This window comes from Salvelinus alpinus, chromosome 8 (genome assembly GCF_045679555.1).
Source record: "Salvelinus alpinus chromosome 8, SLU_Salpinus.1, whole genome shotgun sequence".
Lineage (NCBI taxonomy): Eukaryota > Metazoa > Chordata > Actinopteri > Salmoniformes > Salmonidae > Salvelinus > Salvelinus alpinus.
Window position 1 is genome coordinate 87,115,651 of NC_092093.1, and position 22,198 is coordinate 87,137,848.

The 22,198-nt window shown below is 42.0% G+C and overlaps 2 protein-coding genes across 8 annotated transcripts in view; one reads left to right on the top strand and one right to left on the bottom strand.

Annotated features, from left to right (window-relative positions):
* The window catches only part of LOC139583845 (GTPase IMAP family member 4-like), a 796,172-nt gene that overhangs the window by 173,085 nt on the left and 600,889 nt on the right, over positions 1–22,198 (bottom strand). The gene's annotated exons all lie outside the window — the stretch shown is intronic.
* Positions 1–22,198, top strand: part of LOC139583842 (voltage-dependent L-type calcium channel subunit beta-2-like) — a 148,777-nt gene that overhangs the window by 42,589 nt on the left and 83,990 nt on the right. Inside the window, exon 1 of one of the 7 annotated variants that reach the window (XM_071415388.1) lies at positions 21,750–22,034. The exons of the other annotated variants lie outside the window; for them this stretch is intronic. Coding sequence (XP_071271489.1) covers positions 22,002–22,034 — 33 coding nt within the window. The 5' untranslated portion in view covers positions 21,750–22,001. Of the gene's footprint in view, positions 1–21,749; positions 22,035–22,198 lie in introns of those variants that run through there. 7 annotated transcript variants of the gene reach the window in all.

Consider the following 22,198-nt stretch of genomic DNA (forward strand, 5'->3'; position numbering starts at 1 on the left):
CACGCTGTGGTACACGTCGATCGACTGTGCATCATGTGAAATCATGTGATTTTCCACATTTGAAAGCGTTTTTTTTTGCCGCTGTACTGTCTATTATTATTATTATTTATCCTGCTGCCAGTCACTTTCTCCAAATACAATGTACAAATACTCCTGCATATACAGTGCCTTGCAAAAGTGTTCTTCCTCCTTGGCGTTTTGCCTATTTTGTTGCATTCCAACCTGTAATTTTAATGGATTTTTATAGTGACATGTCTGGTGAGTATGCAGGCCATGGAATAACTTTTCAGCTTCCAGGAATTGTGTACAGATCCTTGTGGGATCGGGCCATGTGTTACCATGCTGAAACATGAGGTGATGGCGGAGGATGAATGGCATGACAATGGGCCACGGGATCTCGTCACGATAGCTCTGTGCATTCAAATTGACATAGATAAAATGCAATGGTGTTCGTTGTCCATAGCTTATGCCTGCCCATACCATAACCCCACCGCCACCATGGAGCACTCTGTTCACAACGCTGACATCAGCAAACCGCTCGCCCACACTACGCTATACACGTGGTCTGCGGGTGTGAGGCCGGTTGGACGTACTTCCAAATTCTGTAAAACGTCATTGGAGGTGGCTTATGGTAGAGAAATTAACAAACAAGGCAGCAGCTACTCTTCCTGGGGTCCAGCAAAAATTTTCAAAACATTACAATACATTCACAACATATTAAGTGTGTGTGTGTGTGTGTGTGTGTGTGTGTGTGTGTGTGTGTGTGTGTGTGTGTGTGTGTGTGTGTGTGTGTGTGTGTGTGTGTGTGTGAAGTAAGTCATCCCAGTGCAGGCCGGCAGTCAGCCTGAGGTCATAGTGTGTCCTTCCAGCCCAGGCGACAGATGTCACAATATCAAATTAAAGCCTAATGCCCAGCGAGCTGAAGAAAAACACTCTGGAGCAAACCATTACACCGCTGATCCTCCCTCCCTCCCTCCACACTCTCTCTCTCTCTCTCTCTCTCTCTGTCCCGTCTGCCCAGCTCTGTGTGTGTGTGTTTGTGTGTATGGGTGTGTGCACGCACACTGAACAGAGGCGCCTGCCCTGCGGTGTGTGTGTGCATCTGCCCCAGAGATCCTCAGATGGGCTCCGTCAACATGAGGCATGTCATTTCCATTTGGAGACACTCCTGAGAACGGACCTTACCGTGGCTGACCCCATCCCCGTCTCATCCCCTCTGGTACTATGGAAGCGAACTGCCCAGACAGCAGAGCATCCATAGTTTTGGGATTGGTCGATTGTTATAATGGAGAACCACTTGTCAGCAGAACGTTACGTTTTGAGCGTTTGATTCCGATTTGACTGAGGGTAAATAGGTTGGGTATTTTTTATGTAAGGCGTCAGCTGCTTTTACCCATGGGTCATGGTACTCTGAACAAATCCAGGGGATTTGCATAATTCATTGCAGCCGCGCTGGAACAGAGAGGGGACACAGGTGTCTCTGGCAGTCTGGGACAACGAGCATGTCAAAGAAGCCTAAGGTAAAATAACAACAGCTATTCGGAATTGTATACGTCTATCTATGTTGGTGGGATGATTAATTTCTTACCGAGATAAGTAATTATGTTCTCTTTTGTTAGGTTTACATTACTACACACTACTACATTACTTTACTTTAGTACACACTTCTTTGTTTCATATGTTTTGTGTTTCAGTACCTAGCTTTTGTTGAGTTTGGCCAGGATGTATGCATGTGTGTGTGTGTGTGTGGTGCTAGAATGTGTGTAAACTCTATCTTTTAAATGCAATGGAAAACATTTTTGCAACAGAAAAGGGAAATGATCATTTCTTATTGGACAAATCCATGTAGTCCCTCCTTGTGTCAGTCCGTTTTCGTCCGTTTGGTGCCTAATGAATACGACCCAGGTATGAATGAGACCTCTCTTTGGCTGAAAGATGAGCTGTAGGCTCATCTTTCCATTTCTATCTAGCGCGAAGTACTGGGTATTGTCTTATAGCTGAACCAAAGCCTTTTCATGGTTATTTCCATAACATCACCATTGGACTTGATATTATATTTGATATAATCCTCTATTATGCTTGTTTTATGCTAAATTGATCAAAAGTGTCTTTGCCAACCAAAACATCGATAGAACAGTGTTTGTCCTTCAAGAAGAAGGATGGCAGTGGTTTCTTTCTCTGTAAATCCTGGATTGGTGCAAGCCGCTTTTAATCTCCTTACCGAGAAGCAATCATTACAAAGTGAGAAGGGGATCAGATAGACATGGAGCAATTGCGCTCGTGGGTGTTGTGTATTATGTGGGGTGTTACTCTTCTACAGAGGCTAGAGTTTCACACTGCCGTGTATCATCTTCTGTGTCATGGATTTTTGCTTGATGCTTCCCATCCCCAACTAGGGTTGCTCGTCAGTCACCCCCCAGACACCCCACCCCCTTCCGGCGACCAGAGAAAATACCACTCCCCATACCACCCCTTTCCCGTGGGACTGAAAGCAAAGAAAGTAACAAATATTAAAATAGGTTTATATACTGAACCAAAATATAAACGCAACATTTAAAGTGTTGGTCCCATGTATTATGATCTGAAATAAAAGATACGAGAAATGTTCCATATGCACAAAAAGTGTATTTCTCTCAAATTTTGTACACCAATTTGTTTACATCCCTGTTAAAGAGCATTTCTCCTTTGCCAAGATAATCCATCCACCTGACAGGTGTGGCATGTCAAGAAGCTGATTAAACAGCATGATCGTTACACAGGTGCACCTTGTGCTGGGAACAATAAAAGGGCACTCTAAAATATGCAGTTTTGTCACACAACACAATGTCACAGATGTCTCAAGTTTTGAGGGAGTGTGCAATTGGCATGCTGACTGCAGGAATGTCCACCAGAGCTGTTGCCAGATAATTGAATGTTCATTTCTCAACCACAAGCTGCTTCCAACTTAATTTTAGAGAATTTGACAGTATGTCCAACCGGCCTCACACCCGCAGACCACGCCAGCCAAGGACCTCCACATCCGGCTTCTTTACAAGACATGCCACCAGAGGTCTCTTCACAGTCCCCATGTCCAGAAAAATACTACATAGAGCCATGACTACATGGAACTCTATTCCACATCAAGTAACTCATGCAAGCAGTAAAATTTGATTTAAAAATCTCATAAAAATACACCTTATGGAATAGCAGGGACTGTGAAGCAACACAAACATAGGCACAGACATATGCATACACACACACGATAACATACGCACTACACACGCGCGTACACATGGATTATGAGTTGTAGATATGTGGTAGTAGAGTAGGGGCCTGAGTACACACACTTAATGTGTTGTGAAATCTGTTGTGAATGTATTGTAAAGTTTTTAAAATTGTATAACTGCAAAAATTTTGATGGACCCCAGGAAGAGTAGCTGCTGCCTTGTCAGATAAGTATTCAGTAAAGATTTAAAGGTTATGAACGAGTCTGCGTCTCTCACATGGATCGACAGACCATTCCATAAAAATGTAGTTCTGTAGGAGAAAGCTCTGCTTCCAGCTGTTTGCTTAGAAATTCTAGGAACAACAAGGAGGCCTTCATTGTCCGATCAGACAGCAGATCTCTTTGGTTCTTGGGACCTAGAACTAGCATCTCTGTTTTGTCCGAGTTTAAAAGTAAAACATTTGCCAATGGCCACTTTCTTATTTCTGAAACACAGGCTTCCAGGGTAGCAATTTTGGGGCTTCACCATGTTTAATTGAAATGGAAAGCTGCGTGTCGACTGCATAGCAGTGAAAGTTGAAATTGTGTTTCCGAATGGCATCACCAAGAGGTAGCATATATAGTGAAAACAATAGTGGTCCTATAACAGAACATTTGAGGAACACCGAAACTTACCATTGATTTGTCAGAGTACAAACCATCCACAGAGACTAACTGATATCTTTCCGACAGATCAAATCTAAACCAGGCAAGAACTTGTCCGCGTAGACCAATTAGGGTTTCCAATCTCTCCAAAATAATGTATTTTTTATTTAACTAGGCAAGTCAGTTAAGAACAACTTCTTATTAACAATGACGGCCTAGGAACAGTGGTTTAACTGTCTTGTTCAGGGGAAGAACAACAGAGTTTTTACCTTGTCAGCTCGGGGATTCGATCTAGCAACCTTCCGGTTACTGGCCCAACACTCTAACTGCTAGGCTATCTGCCGCCCAATGTAGTGATCGATGGTGTCAAAAGTGGCACTAAGGTCAAGGAGCACAGAGAGGTAATTTACCACCTTCACGAGTGCGGCCTCAGTACTATGATTGGGTCTAAAACCGGACTAGAGTTTTTCGTATACATTATTTGTCTTCAGGAAGGCAGTGAGTTGCTGAGTAACATCTTTTTCCCCAAAAAACTTTGAGGAATAGGAGATTCGATATAGGCCGATTTAGTTTTTTTGATTTTCCTGTTCAAGGTTCGGCTTTTTCAGGAGAGACTTTATTACTGCTACTTTTAGTGAGTTTGATGCACATCCAGAGGATGGGGAGCCCTTTATTATGCTCAACATAGGAGGGCCAAGCACAGGAAGTAGCTCTTTCAGTAGTTTAATTAGAATAGGGTCCAGTAGACAGCTGGACGGTTTAGAGGCCATGACTATATTCGTGAATGTGTCAAGAGATTTATCAGAAAAAACGTGATTAATCTGAGTACAAAAATAAGACGTTGGTAAACTTATTAAATACAGAGTTTGATTAAACGTTATTAAAAAGTAAAAAGCTAAACGTTTGGCAGGTAGCCAAGTAGCAACAAACAGCACAGGATCATGGAGTCAACACAGAAGTGTGACGGAAGTGACGACAGAGTTGAGTTTGTTGATTCACAATTCATCTATTAATTGATTCCAAAATGTGAAATAGACCTCAGGAGGAATACTGTCCCATCCAGGTGATTTCTGTTTATTCATGCTATCAAATGCCCTTTTTTAGTTCATTGAGAGATATTTGGGCTACCGATGAGGTGACTTCTTCTGTTCAGAGAGGAGGAGCTCTTAATTATCTTTGAAAGAGATGTACAGTTCTTTATAGACGCGGGAGAATCTTTGATTTATTTGGGTTCTGATAGTAATTCCCCTTTTTCAGATAGTAATTCCAGATTCAATAGTTGCTACATCAGCTAGTTGATCAGTACTGCGTAGCTTGTTGCCAGTAAACGACTAGGACGATTACCATGGAAGTAATGGTTGAGCCTAACTCGATGGATGGCAAATTCTGCTCTCTGTCTTATCAATAAATGAAGTTCTGTCTTGACTTTGGAAAGAGTAATAGCTACAGTGCCTTGCAAAAGTATTCACCCCCCTTGGCATTTTTCCTATTTTGTTTTCTTACAACCTGGAGTTAAAATAGATTTTTTGGGGGGGGTTGTATCATTTGATTTTTTATTGTGAAACAAACAAGAAATACGACAAAAAAACAGAGAACTTGAGAGTGCATAACTATTCACCCCCCAAAGTCAATAGTTTGTAGAGACACCTTTTGCAGCAATTACAGCTGCAAGTCTCTTGGGGTATGTCTCTATAAGCTTGGCACATCTAGCCACTGGGATTTTTGCCCATTTTTCAAGGCAAAACTGCTCCAGCTCCTTCAAGTAGGATGGGTTCCGCTGGTGTACAGCAATCTTTAAGTCATACCACAGATTCTCAATTGGATTGAGGTCTGGGCTTTGACTAGGCCATTCCAAGACATTTAAATGTTTTCCCTTAAACCACTCGGACCAGTCCCTGCCGATGAAAAACATCCCCACAGCATGATGCTGCCACCACCATGCTTCACTGTGAGGATGGTGTTCTTGGGGTGATGAGAGGTGCTGGGTTTGCGCCAGACATTGCATTTCCATTGATGGCCAAAAAGCTAGATTTTAGTCTCATCTGACCAGAGTATCTTCTTCCATATGTTTGGGGAGTCTCCCACACGCCTGTTGGCGAACACCAAACGTGTTTGCTTATTTTTGTCTTTAAGCAATGGCTTTTTTTCTGGCCACTCTTCCGTAAAGCCCAGCTCTGTGGAGTGTACGGCTTAAAGTGGTCCTATGGACAGATACTCCAATTTCCACGGTGGAGCTTTGCAGCTCCTTCAGGGTTATCTTTGGTCTCTTTGTTGCCTCTCTGATTAATGCCCTCCTTGCCTGGTCCGTGAGTTTTGGTGGGTGGCCCTCTCTTGGCAGGTTTGTTGTGGTGCCATCTTCTTTCCATTTTTTAATAACGGATTTGATGGTGCTCTGGGGATTTTCAATTCAAACTTTTGATTTTTTTTTATAACCCAACCCTGATCTGTACTTCTCCACAAGTTGGTTGCACCAGATCTTATTTAGGGGCTTCATAGCAAAGGGGGTGAATACATATGCACGCACCACTTTTCCGTTTACATTTTTTTCATTTTTTTCATTTTTTTCATTTTTTTCATTTTTTTCATTTTTTTTCATTTTTTTCATTTTTTTCATTTCACTATTTTATGTATGTCCATTACATGAAATCCAAATAAAAATCCTTTAAAATTACAGGTTGTAATGCAACAAAATAGGAAAAATGGCATGGGGGATGAATACTTTTGCAAGGCACTGTACGTGGTCAGAAAATAGTGTTTGTTGAGAACGCTGTATTGCAGTTAACAACATTTCCAATTATGATTACTTCTTTAAATGTGATTTATTCAACCCAGATGCAAATGCAGTCGCATTATTTTATGTAAAACCTTTGGTGACATCCCATAGCATCTGGTGGTCATCAACTGAATTTGTATTGATCATTATGAATTAATTTAGTTAAATTTCAAATTTGTCACAGAATGTAGTATTTTATACTAATGAAACGTTGAAACGCAATCTTGTGGCTCTTTTAGTAGATCGTAAGATTTGAAGTTGGTGAGTGTGGTGGTCAGACAGGCTCATATGTCAAAATTCTATTTTCTTGATTAAAGAAAGTAGAGGTGTAGATAATAGTATGAAATCTATTTGTGAGACTGTTTTATGCCTGTCCGAGTAGAAAGTGTACCTTTTTGCATTAAGATTATGTGCTTGCCATGCATCAATTATTTAGTATACACGAGAAAATGTCTTTGCTCCGCGAAAGATGACAGATAAAACTTCACCGATGTCAACTAGATTGAAGCATTAATTTGATCAATCTATTACATGATTCTGTTGAGCAAGGGTTTATCTGGTCTTCTAGCGCAACATACTGTATAATGACAAAAGAGAAGCTACATGTATCTAATTATAGACACGTTGACTAACAAATAGCCTTCCAAAATGTTGGATATTATAAGCAGAACAAACATATCTAAATCAGACAACAACAAAAAGTCCTGCACCCCCTGTCAAAAAAAATTTCATTATGCAGTTATTGACTGTCATATATCGCATTTTCTATATTTGCGCGTTAAGGTTGGGTGCAGCCTCAGATTTTCACTTTATCACATATAGTCCGGCGGTTGCAGATGGGTTACTAGCAATTGCGGGCAGGTGCGGGTGAACAAACAGCTGACCCGCTCACCACTGGTGTGTGTGCATGTGTGTGTGTGCACAGGTGTGTGTGTGTGTGCTTACATTTTTGAGTGAGAGTGTGTGTATTTCACGTCATAGCAGCATAACAGAGACAGTCCTCCCACTGATCCAGCTAATTAATGATGGCAGTGCCATGGCAACCTGCCCTCAAACTACTAGGAGGATAGGAGTGTGTCTGTCTGTCTGTATGTCTGATGGTAGCATCTGTGTGTGTGTGTGTGTGTGTGTGTGTGTGTGTGTGTGTGTGTGTGTGTGTGTGTGTGTGTGTGTGTGTGTGTGTGTGTGTGTGTGTGTGTGTGTGTGTGTGTGTGTGTGTGTGTGTGTGTGTGTGTGTGTGTGTGTGTGTGTGTGTGTGTGTGTGTGTGTGTGTCTGGCATGCATGTGTGAGTGTGTTTGTTTGTTTGCGTGCCAGCCCGTGCCTGATTATATCGGGACAGCAGTCCCAACTAATTTACTGGCTGAAGAGTTTTTCCTACGAGTCCATGTGGGACAGCCGATGTGTTGATGTGTTCAGTAAGCGTAAAGTGACTCTGTGTTCAGTTCAGCACAGAGTCACTGCCACACTGGTGCAGTGATCTGCATAGCAGTCTATCGTCTGGGCTAGTCTGTGCTTGTGCTTAGGCAGTAAGTAGCCTAGTCTCTAGTCATTAAGCATTGGGGAACTCTCCTATCCGTGCTCATGATTCTGATTTCCCTTGGGATGCTGGACAAGCCTCCAGTAGAACCAAAGCCTCCAAGAACCAAACAGCTGGTTGTCAGGGTAAGATTTTCTTTCTGATTGTTGGACATTTCTGAGACCTCATAATGGACCTAGGTATTGAGCTTTGTATGGCATTTCTGGTTAGGGTCTATTCCATATTTAAATTCCGTCAATTCGGAAAGTAAACTGAAATTCCAATTCCATTGAAATGTATTGAGGATAATTGGAATTGGACCCGATCCAGTTTATGTATAGACGAGACATTCACTAGAATAATACATGTGGTTTAGACAACCTGTCAGGCGTGTTGAGTTCAAATGGTCTTACAGGAGGTGTGCTCTCCGTGTTTCTCTTCCTCTCCTCCCCTTCATAGTGTTTGTTCGAGAGGTAACACAGATCTTTTTTGGTAGGCCTAATAAAGGGAATAGAGTTGATTTGACAGCCCTTGCTGAATGCACAGTGCATCAATACACAAAAGTGATTTGGAAAATGGTATGTGTAATGTAAATGTAATTTGACATTTTAAACTTTTTCCCGCTCTATTTGGTAAGATTGGACAGATGATGAGCTTTGGCATGCTACATGTGATATTTGTTACCAAGTTGAGTGTGATTGTGTGAGTTAGCGCTTTTGCTAGCAGGATGCCTGGGGGAGTACTGAAACCGCAGCAGCAGCACAGCTCTTCTGTGACTGAGAGCTGAGAGAGACAGCAGCACAGTGAGCAGCTGGGTCTCTCTCCATTTTCCATATATTTCTCTCTCTTTCTCTATCTCCCTCTTTCATGCGCTTTCTTTTTCTGTTACTCCCTCTCTGCTAGGAAATTCTCTCTGAAACCATTTGTTCATGATATAGAAATGGAATTCTAGTTATGTGGTTCATGTATTGTGATGTCATAAAGGAAAGATCAAAGGAAGTTACAGTGATTCTGTATGTTTCAGTGAAGGGTGTAGGTTATAAATGTTTAAGCTTTAACGCTGTGACAGGTCGAAAAACATGAAACCTTTATGGCAATTTAGCTAGCTAGCTTGCACTTGCTAGCTAATTTGTCCTTTTTAGCTAGCTTGCTGTTGCTAGCTAATTTGTCCTGGGATATAAACATTGAGTTGTTATTTTACCTGAAATGCACAAGATCCTCTACCCCACCAATTAATCCACACATAAAACGGTCAAACGATCACATACAGTACCAATCAAAGGTTCAGACACACCAACTCAAGGGTTTATCTTTATCTTTGACTATTTTCTACATTGTAGAATAGTAGTGAAGACATCAAAACTATGAAATAACACATGGAATCATGTAGCAACCAAAAAAGTGTTAAACAAATCCAAATATACTTTATATTTGAGATTCTTCAAAGTAGCCTTGATGACAGCTTTGCAAACTCTTGGCATTCCCTCAACCAGCTTCATGAGGTAGTCACCTGGAATGCATTTCAATTAACAGGTGTGTCTTGTTAAAAGTTTATTGTAGAATTTCTTTCCTTCTTAATGCATTTGAGCCAATCAGTTGTGTTGCAACAAGGTATGGGTGGTATACAGAAGATAGGCCGAATTGGTAAAAGAAAAACACGGAACCCAAACCGGCTGTGCGCGTGCGCCACCGTGCGCCATCGTGCGCCATCGTGCATAAATATATTTTGTCCCCCCACACCAAACGCGATCACGACACGCAGGTTAAAATATCAAAACAAACTCTCAACCAATTATATTAATTTGGGGACAGGTCGAAAAGCATTAAACATTTATGGCAATTTAGCTAGCTAGCTTGCACTTGCTAGCTAATTTGTCCTTTTTAGCTAGCTTGCTGTTCCTAGATAATTTGTCCTGGGATATAAACATTGAGTTGTTATTTTACCTGAAATGCACAATATCCTCTACTCCACCAATTAATCCACACATAAAACGGTCAAACGAATCGTTTCTAGTCATCTCTCATCCTTCCAGGCTTTTTCTTCTCTTGACTTTATATTGCAATTGGCAACTTTCATATATTAGGTGCATTACTGCCACTGACCTCGTTCGTCTTCAGTCACCCACGTGGGAATAACCAATGAGGAGATGGCACGTGGGTACCTGCTTCTATTAACCAATGAGGAGAGGGGAGAGGCAGGACTTGCAGCACGATCTGCGTCAGAAATAGAACTGATTTCTATTTTAGCCCTTGGCAATGCAGGCGCTCGTTGGCGCGCGCGAGCAGTGTGGGTGCAATAATTGACTAACATAGATTTCTAAATTGACAACACCGAACGTGACACGAGCGCTGTATTCATTCAGTCCATATTATGGCAAGAACACCTCAAATAAGCAAAGAGAAATGACAGTCCATCGTTACTTTAAGACATGAAGGTCAGTCAATACGGAAAATTTCAAGAACTTTTAAAGTTTTTTCAAGTTCAGTTGCAAAAACCATCAAGCACTATGATGAAACTAGCTCTCATGATGTCCTCCACAGGAAAGGAAGACCCAGAGTTACCTCTGCTGCAGAGGATAAGTTCACTAAAGTTAACTGCACCTCAGATTGCAGCCCAAATAAATGCTTCACAGAGTTCAAGTAACAAACACATCTCAACATCAACTGTTCAGAGGAGACTGCGAGAATCATGGTCAAATTGCTGCAAAGAAACCACTACTAAAGGATACCGATAATAAGAAGAGACTGGCTTGGGCCAAGAAACATGAGCAATGGACATTAGACCGGTGGAAATCTGTCCTTTGGTCTGATGAGTCCAAATTTAATATTTTTGGTATTCTTTGTAAGACGCAGAGTAGTTGAACGGATGATCTCCGCATGTGTGGTTCCCACCATGAAGCATGGAGGAGGAGGTGTATTGGTGACACTGTCCGTTACTTATTTAGAATTCAAGTCACACTTAACCAGCATGGCTACCAGAGCATTCTGCAGCGATAAGCCATCCCATCTGGTTTGCGCTTAGTGGGACTATCATTTGTTTTTCAACAGGACAATGACCCAACACACCTCCAGGCTGTGTAAGGGCTATTTGACCAAGAAGGAGAGTGATGTAGTGCTGCATCAGATGACCTGGACTACACAATCACCCGACCTCAACCCAATTGAGATGGTTTGGGATGAGTTGGACCGCAGAGTGAAGGAAAAGCAGCCAACAAGTGCTCAGCATATGTGGGAACTCCTTCAAGACTGTTGGAAAAGCATTCCAGGTGAAGCTGGTTGAGAGAATGCCAAGAGTGTGGAAAGCTGTCATCAAGGCAAAGGGTGGCTACTTTTTTTAAATATATTTTTTAAATTTTATCCCCTTTTCTCCCCAATTTTCGTGGTATCCAATCGCTAGTAATTACTATCTTGTCTCATCGCTACAACTCCCGTACGGGCTCGGGAGAGACGAAGATCGAAAGCCATGCGTCCTCCGAAGCACAACCCAACCAAGCCGCATTGCTTCTTAACACAGCGCGCCTCCAACCCGGAAGCCAGCCGCACCAATGTGTTGGAGGAAACACCGTGCACCCGCCCCCCTCGGTTAGCGTTAAACAAATCCAAATATACTTTATATTTGAGATTCTTCAAAGTAGCCTTGATGACAGCTTTGCAAACTCTTGGCATTCCCTCAACCAGCTTCATGAGGTAGTCACCTGGAATGCATTTCAATTAACAGGTGTGTCTTGTTAAAAGTTTATTGTAGAATTTCTTTCCTTCTTAATGCATTTGAGCCAATCAGTTGTGTTGCAACAAGGTATGGGTGGTATACAGAAGATAGGCCGAATTGGTAAAAGAAAAACACGGAACCCAAACCGGCTGTGCGCGTGCGCCACCGTGCGCCATCGTGCGCCATCGTGCATAAATATATTTTGTCCCCCCACACCAAACGCGATCACGACACGCAGGTTAAAATATCAAAACAAACTCTCAACCAATTATATTAATTTGGGGACAGGTCGAAAAGCATTAAACATTTATGGCAATTTAGCTAGCTAGCTTGCACTTGCTAGCTAATTTGTCTTTTTTAGCTAGCTTGCTGTTCCTAGATAATTTGTCCTGGGATATAAACATTGAGTTGTTATTTTACCTGAAATGCACAATATCCTCTACTCCACCAATTAATCCACACATAAAACGGTCAAACGAATCGTTTCTAGTCATCTCTCATCCTTCCAGGCTTTTTCTTCTCTTGACTTTATATTGCAATTGGCAACTTTCATATATTAGGTGCATTACTGCCACTGACCTCGTTCGTCTTCAGTCACCCACGTGGGAATAACCAATGAGGAGATGGCACGTGGGTACCTGCTTCTATTAACCAATGAGGAGAGGGGAGAGGCAGGACTTGCAGCACGATCTGCGTCAGAAATAGAACTGATTTCTATTTTAGCCCTTGGCAATGCAGGCGCTCGTTGGCGCGCGCGAGCAGTGTGGGTGCAATAATTGACTAACATAGATTTCTAAATTGACAACACCGAACGTGACACGAGCGCTGTATTCATTCAGTCCATATTATGGCAAGAACACCTCAAATAAGCAAAGAGAAATGACAGTCCATCGTTACTTTAAGACATGAAGGTCAGTCAATACGGAAAATTTCAAGAACTTTTAAAGTTTTTTCAAGTTCAGTTGCAAAAACCATCAAGCACTATGATGAAACTAGCTCTCATGATGTCCTCCACAGGAAAGGAAGACCCAGAGTTACCTCTGCTGCAGAGGATAAGTTCACTAAAGTTAACTGCACCTCAGATTGCAGCCCAAATAAATGCTTCACAGAGTTCAAGTAACAAACACATCTCAACATCAACTGTTCAGAGGAGACTGCGAGAATCATGGTCAAATTGCTGCAAAGAAACCACTACTAAAGGATACCGATAATAAGAAGAGACTGGCTTGGGCCAAGAAACATGAGCAATGGACATTAGACCGGTGGAAATCTGTCCTTTGGTCTGATGAGTCCAAATTTAATATTTTTGGTATTCTTTGTAAGACGCAGAGTAGTTGAACGGATGATCTCCGCATGTGTGGTTCCCACCATGAAGCATGGAGGAGGAGGTGTATTGGTGACACTGTCCGTTACTTATTTAGAATTCAAGTCACACTTAACCAGCATGGCTACCAGAGCATTCTGCAGCGATAAGCCATCCCATCTGGTTTGCGCTTAGTGGGACTATCATTTGTTTTTCAACAGGACAATGACCCAACACACCTCCAGGCTGTGTAAGGGCTATTTGACCAAGAAGGAGAGTGATGTAGTGCTGCATCAGATGACCTGGACTACACAATCACCCGACCTCAACCCAATTGAGATGGTTTGGGATGAGTTGGACCGCAGAGTGAAGGAAAAGCAGCCAACAAGTGCTCAGCATATGTGGGAACTCCTTCAAGACTGTTGGAAAAGCATTCCAGGTGAAGCTGGTTGAGAGAATGCCAAGAGTGTGGAAAGCTGTCATCAAGGCAAAGGGTGGCTACTTTTTTTAAATATATTTTTTAAATTTTATCCCCTTTTCTCCCCAATTTTCGTGGTATCCAATCGCTAGTAATTACTATCTTGTCTCATCGCTACAACTCCCGTACGGGCTCGGGAGAGACGAAGATCGAAAGCCATGCGTCCTCCGAAGCACAACCCAACCAAGCCGCATTGCTTCTTAACACAGCGCGCCTCCAACCCGGAAGCCAGCCGCACCAATGTGTTGGAGGAAACACCGTGCACCCGCCCCCCTCGGTTAGCGCGCACTGTGCCCGGCCCGCCACAGGAGTCGCTGGAACGCGATGAGACAAGGATATCCCTACCGGCCAAACCCTCCCTAACCCGGACGACGCTAGGCCAATTGTGCGTCGCCCCACGGACCTCCCGGTCCACCAGAGACTCTGGTGGCGCAGCTAGCACTGCGATGCAGTGCTCTAGACCACTGCACCACCCGGGAGGCCCAAAGGGTGGCTAATTTGAAGAATCTAAAATATATTTATATTTGTTTCAAATGTTTTTGGTTACCGCATGATTCGATATGTGTTTTTTCATAGTTTTGATGTCTTCATTTTATTAGAAAAAAAATAGAAAATAGTAAAAATAAAGAAAAACACTTGAATGAATAGGCGTGTCCAAACTTTTGACTGGTACTGTGTGTACACGTTTCATGAAACTAGGTGTATGTCGCGTGTCACTACTTCACAGGAGAGCCATTTGAATGTACTTTTTCTTTCATCAAAATGTGTTTTTTGGGCAGAAATTCCTTCTGGAACATGAACAACTTTGTGCCTTAATAACAAACTTGTATGCCATCTGTAAATATGAATAAAATTGTTAAATTACAAGCTTAGTTGGTTTACCCACAGGAAAAGATAGGACGCTTCTGTCTATAACATGAGCTGGTCAGTATGTGTTCATGATGTCATTGCGACAACTGTCAATATTATTTGTGATCATTGTTGAGTGGTCCCTGCAGCGTACCATCGCAAATATTCTTTTCAGATCAAATCAATAATCTAATGAAATCAAAATCTAATAAAATGTTATTTGTCACATGTGCCAAACACAACAGGTGTAGACTTACAGTGAAATGCTTACTTACAAGCCCTTACAATGCTGTTTTAAAAAAAATAACTGTTTGCGGAAAGTATTTGCGGAAAGTAAAATATATGTGATTGGAACAGTAGCAACAGAACATATGATGCAACAAACGCATCTAAACAGCATTGTTGTCTGAAAATAATCAAAATAATGTTTTGTACTGATGGGAAATGAAGGTCTTCACAACTTTATTCCTCAATTTCACCTTTTATTGTAAAAGATAAATGTGAACTTCATCGTCCAAGCATCACACGGAACACATCCACAGCCAAACCCATTCCATAAACCAGTCTGAATTACAGGTTGCGCTGACAAAAAAACAAAATCTAAGTTAGCGACCTAACACCTAAACGTCTTTACAATGTACCACATCTCTGGTGAGCACAGAGGAGAAATGTAATATTTTTTAGAAAAGAGATTAGTGTCAGCTAAATTAACAGCAGCTAAATGTGTTATGATGGCAGCCATGTTTGTTTATTTTTGATAAGTGAAAACTCCTTATTCCCAGAATGCCATTCACTGTAAGACGCAAATTAACAAAGTCAAAGATTGCTACGCCATTTGCCTGAAGAATATGAACTTAGTTTGGCCACTTTTCAGCATATTACAAATCTCCGATGTACTTGTTACAGTGTATACTAGAACTGGAGCACATGACTTGACAAGTCTTTTACAGTTTTTGACAAATCACAAAGCAAATCAAATGTTATCACCTCACAGATCATCACCCCAAATACAAGCCTACTGCCTAGCCTAACCATAGCGCGAAAGATAAACAGGGATGAAACCATTTTAGGGGGGTTTGTGGGGGGAGGTTCATTTCATTTGTCGGGGGTTTTCAAGTCCATGCGGGGTAGAAATGTGGGAAGGTATCGTGGGGGGGAAATATTACTATGATGGGGGATTTATCAATAAATGCGGGGCAAATACAGGAGAAAAAATAAAACCCCTGGGAAGGGAGGGTCTGAGCTGGCAACCCTGAGATACCATAGTTACAATCTGATGCCGCGTTCAAAACAACTTGGGAAAAATAGTTTTGAGATGTCCTCCAACTCGGAATTCCAACTCGGGAACTCGGGCCTCTTTCTAGAGCTCAGACTTTCCGACCTGAAGATCACTGATCACAAGATCATTTTTCAGAGTTCCCAGTTGTCTTGAAAGCACCATAAGTCAGTCGAGTGAACTATCGCTTCACCTCTTTTTTGTTATAACATCTTTGGTCTGACAGACACTTACGTGACAACCAGATTGCATTGTATGATGTCCACAAACATGGCGCCACACATAGCTGGCAAATAGCTTAGAGTTTGCTCATCATAATCAGTACAACCTTCAAAAAAGTATTTTACACACATCATATGTGTCCATTACAATCTATGCAAGAATCGCCCTGCATGATTTGTCACCAGTACTTGAAAACGTGAATAAAACGGTAAATACTTTATGCTCCATACATGCATACGGTATGCTACAGTAGAAACACGATATAGAGAAAATAAGGCCCTTACTTTGATAGGTACGCACACAGTTAGTATTTGTTAGGAAAACAACGATGTGCCAGGGGGAAAAAGATTGTGCAAGGCCTGTTCTGCCTAGAGATGCGCAATGTATTCATACTTGATCTGGGGAAACATTGGGGAAGTGCTTGGGCTTGTGTTAAAGATATACGTTTCTCTAGCTCAGTAAAGTCTCAAACATAAATTGTCCGCAACAGTGAAATGGGCTACTTCTTATATGAATTAATGAGGAGGCGGAAGACACCTCAATTCAAACTGTTGTTAGAAAATAAAACGTGTTACTGTAGAAAATAATTGGAAATTGACAAGTTTAAACATAGCCTATAGATAATTAGCAGGAAGCGTGCCTGTCACGTTCGTCATATGAATCGGACCAAGGTGCAGCGTGGTATGCGTACATTCTTCTTTAATAAAGAAAGAACACTGAACAAACTAACATAACAACAAAACGAACGAAACGTGAAGCTATATGAAATAGTGCAGACAGGCAACTAAACATAGAATAAGAACCCACAAACACCAAAGGGGAAATGGCTACCTAAATATGATCCCCAATCAGAGACAACGATAAACAGCTGCCTCTGATTGGGAACCATATCAGGCCACCATAAACATACAAATACCTAGACCTACAAAATCCTAGACATACAAAAACCCTAGACAATACAAAAACCCCTAGACAATACAAAAACTAGCGTAATCCACCCTAAAAACACCCTGACCTAACCAAAATATAAAGAAAACAGACATATCTCAGGTCAGGGCGTGACAGTGCCTTGGTTTGATGGCAACGCGGGTTAACTGTCCTGTTGCGTAACAATCACATTTTGGAATAGTGAGTGCATTCTGACACGCATAAAAAATATCACACTGGGGCGACCGTTAGAGATATTTGGAACTCACACGTAAAAAGGTTAAGATCCGGGAAGTGTGTAGTAGTTACGGGTGTGAACGTTAAAACGTTTAAACAAAACTTGGATCCTTAATGTTCAGAAAAATTCAGTGTGTTGCCTGTAGAATATCCTAGCCTATTCATTGATGATAGGCCCTGCTTTACTGAAGTTGCGAGACATTGCAAGCCAAGATATTGCGATATACAGCATTCCATTGCAAGATACAGATAGGCATAGTGCACGGTTCTTACTATCTGCCTGGTGGCCGACCTGCCTATACTGTGTCCCTCCCCTCCCTCTCCTTCCCTTGCTAGTTTTATTGCACAGAGTGTAATCTTGGAGCATTTAATTTGTATAATAAGATTGTTGGCAGGATGAAACCACCTAGGAAGCAGTGCTAGAGATGAGAGCAAACTCTCCAATAATCTAATAGAGGCCTCTTCTAGTCCATTAGTATGACACCATTGGTATTGTTGACGTTATAAAAACGTCCACTCTCATTTACTGGGATTGTACAGATTTACAATGGAAGAAAACAAATAGTTCATTATGATGTGCAATTGGTCAATTAGAGCTCTTTGGACTTGTTTGGGTGGTTAAACAAGATAGATTTGATTTTGTATGTTCAGGCTCCGTATTCACAAATCGTCACAGAGTAGGAGTGCTGATCTAGGATCAGTTTAGCTTTTTAGATAATAATTAATACAATTACACGGACAGGGGGGCCCTGATCCTAGATCATCACTCGTACTCTGAGACGCTTAATGTATATTGTCCCTAATTTTGGGATATTGAGTCAATATGTAAACTTCAGGTCAAAGAGGGTGTACAAAAAACGCCTTCCATGATCTATACAGTAACTCATATTGATTACCGATGTCTCTTCCACAGTGGATGGTGACACAATCTTTTCCGGGTAGTTTATTTTTGGATGGAATGGCAGCCATGTAGAGGAATGCCACAGGGCATTGCCACCTGTCCACATTATTATTTTACCCAATGAGAGCAGCCGGAATCTGAGTGGGAATGTGAGTTTTAAACTTACCACACTTTCCAGTCAGTCACCTACTCTCTCAGCATCTGTCCCAAATGGCACCCTATTCCCTGTACCCTAATGCCCTGGTCAAAAGTAATGAACCGTATAGGGAATAGGCTGCCAATTGGGACACAGCCTCGGTATTGATGCAGATGTAGGCTAACTGGGACAGGTCTCCATCTATTTTACAGGTACTTTAGAGAGGATGACGCTATGCCAGTTTGTTCGTGAGAGTTCACATTTTGTAAATATTCACCATGAGCTGTGTGGGGCAACCCATACTATAATGTATGCACACACTACTCACCTGGATAAAAGTGTCTGCCTTTTTCTTTTATGAGCTGTTGTGGAGAGACCTCGCTGTATGCATGTAATGCTTGTTTACGACACTGCATCAGTATGTGTGTGAATCAATAAGCCAAAGGTAACTAGGGTACTTGTTACCCGACACTGGCAGAGCGAGTGGGCAATTGATCTATTCAAAGTTTGGCTCAACCCACACAGATGATTGATATATGTCACACAGGCACGATCACACTCACACACACACAGTCCACTAGTTAGTCAATCACAGAGAACTCACCCACATCCTCCTAATAAAAACCCAAGAATGACTCACATACATTTTTTTCTAATAATAAAAGAGAATGTACAGAATGAGCAGAATTCTTTCTTTATCACATGAAAGGCACTGGGGCAAATGTAATCCTAAATAAGCTACATGTTACATACTCTTAGATGTTTAGGGTAGGGAAATTCTTCCAAGAATCTTCCAACTGTGATTTCTGGAACACCTGGGAATTATGGGTAAATTATCGGAACGCTACAGATGTTACATGAGATGAGTATGAGAATGAAGCAGTCATTCACTCCAACAACAGGAATTAGGTAGCCTATTGGTTAGGGCGTTGGACTAGTAACCGGAAGGTTGCAAAATCGAATCCCCGAGCTGACAAGGTAAAAATCTGTCGTTCTGCCCCTGAACAAGGCAGTTAACCCACTGTTCCTAGGCCGTCATTGAAAATAAGAATTTGTTCTTAACTGACTTGCCTAGTTAAATAAAGGTAAAATATATAAAATATGGCTAAGAGTGAGGACTCACCTCCCAGATCACACCTCCAATCTACTGTCTTCACACTATGTGTGAACAGACCTTCGCTGCGTCCCAAATGGCACCCTATTGCCTTTATAGTGAGTGTACTACTTTTACCAGAGCCCATATGGCTCTGGTAAAAGTAGTGCACTACATAGGGAATAGTGTGCCATTTGGGACACACACCTGGTCCACCTGAGGGCAGATAGAGCCTAATTAGCCATGGCCCTGCTCTCCTCTCCAGCAGCAGATTCACCCTCGCTCACCCCAGGTTACTATTAGTTCTGCTTGTGGGCCTCTGACCATGAGATAACTAGGGCAATATGTTGAGGTATGGCACTGTTTTAAGATAGATGTTTTAGATATAGGGCCTAAGTCTGGGGAACAGTGTCTAGTCGATGTGAGCAGACCTTTGTGTTGTTAGTGTGCACTAGCGAACGAAGACAATATCCAAATCATAGATCTGGTATAACAGGAAGTGTTATTCCAGATATATAACCAGGTTACCAGGTGTGTTCTGTAGAGTACCTCACTGTTTTTCCTGGCTCAAAAAGGGGCTTAGGTGGTGGTCATGGATCACTGTCCTGACAAGGCAACAGTCTCTAACACTGATCCACGTGCCCAGCACACACTCTGGATTATAATCCTTGTAAAGGGGTTAAAGCAGACCAAACGTGGTCACATAATCTAGTAGGATTTACCCACCAAACACGTGGTTCTCTCCATGGCTTTCAAACATCTGGGCAATGCCAGGAGGCTGAGGAGGAGTGGTGTATCATGGGATTTGCTCATCTGGTGTCACACTTTTTTGCTTTTTTAGGCCTAGCTACATGGTCTGTAACCTGATTTGATCTGTGCATAAATGTGAGAAGTAAGCATATGCGACCAGGTTTTGAATGTACATGTACCCAGGAGACAGCTACCTTACCGTAGGTCCAGGGCCAGGTCCTTCTTGACCTCTTGGTCGGCCAGTCCAAGCAGATTACTATTTGTTCAGATGGTGACAAAACATAAATAGGAAAAATACTAAAGGCATGCCCAAACTATAGACTGAAAACAAACTAAAGGCAGATTTTTACAGATTTTCTTGCTGGGACACTGACTGTCAATCACCTAATTTGACTGTCAGCTATTGACTGAATACAATATTGTTTACTGACTACAATATCACCCACTCTTGTGATTCTTGCTAAATATTTCATAGGTATTTGTGTACTAGTATTGTTCTGTTAGACATTTACTGCATCGCTGGAGCTAGAAACCAGTATTTCACATATTTCAAGGGCACCCGAGTTGCACAGCGTTCTAAGTCACTACATCTCAGTGCTAGACGCCTCACTACAGACCCTGGATCGATCCCAGGGTGTATCACAACCGGGCGTGATCAGGAGTCCCATAGGGTAGCGCACAATTGGCCCAGCATCGTCCGGGTTAGGGGAGGGTTTGGCCGGGGTGATTGTAAAATAAGAATTTATGACTTGCCTAGTTAAATACAATAAAACATGTGTTTTTGCTGCGCCTGCTTTAATATCTGCAAATCTGTTTATAAAACAAATAAGCTTTAATTTGATGATTAACTACAAACTGTAATAGAACAATATTTAAATAGAACAATAGATCTCTATCTGGTTTCGGATACATGTATGTTAGGAAAATTTTGTACTCAATTGGTGGTTGTTAGAACTATGTTTTAACTATGTTTTAACTCTGATGAAAGAAAGCAAGATGGTATATAAGATGCTATATATTCTAAAAATATTTCCTCAAATTCTTTGAGAACCATCACACATTTCATTATCTTGATGATTGAAACATGTTCAAAGGACATTCACCCGTTTTTGTGTCCTATTCTAAATTGATCAAGCCTCTGGTAAATGGCATATTTTCAACATAGTAAAGATAATTATTTCCTGAAGTTTGGTTTCAGGAACATGTGTTGGGCCTCTACGTACATTAGGTTAAGTCTTTACCCTTCCTCTCCTAAAAGTGTAACCTCTTCAAGACATAGCCGAACACATGTAATCTCTCAGGATCACACACACACACACACACACACACACACACACACACACACACACACACACACACACACACACACACACACACACACACACACACACACACACACACACACACACACACTAAAAGCTATTGCAGCTGCTTTTGTTGCATTCTGGAATTTTCAGGCCTGCCCTGTTGGCCAGAGTTCTTACTTCCTAGCTGTGTGTGTGTGTGTGTGTGTGTGTGTGTGTGTGTGTGTGTGTGTGTGTGTGTGTGTGTGTGTGTGTGTGTGTGTGTGTGTGTGTGTGTGTGTGTGTGTGTGTGTGTGTGTGTGTGTGTGTGTGTGTGTGTGTGTGTGTGTGTGTGTGTGTGTGGGAGGGAGGGATTCAGGGGGCGGGGGGTTTGTTTTCGGGGACTGGAGAACGGTCACAGAGCACCGAAGGAGTGTTCTCCCAGCTTGAGAAAGACAGGACAGGACTGGGATCATACAAGGGCTGAAACTCCCAACTCTCTGTGGTTCACTTGACTGTAGTTTGAAAGAGGAAGAGCAAGAGGTCTCTCCTCTATGTAGTTTCAGTGGGTTTTACTGAAAGGAGACAAGGAGTACTGAGTTTGTCTGTCTGGGAGGAGATGGGCAGCAGTTGATGGGTTTTTCTTCCGAGCTGGGCAGAGGAGAGCAGAGCAACAGCAGAGCCGGTTAGGTCAGATATGTATCTCTCTGGCAGTGAGGAGTCCGACGTGGTAAGTCCTTTAAAGTCTTCACAACACAGACACGTACTGTAAACATACTTAGCCTACATATGCTGAATCTGTATGATGCACAGATTCAGCAATACTGATCTTGTTCTTTCTCACTCTCCTCTCTGAACAATGGAGGAGAGTTCTGGAATCTTGGAGAGTTTTGT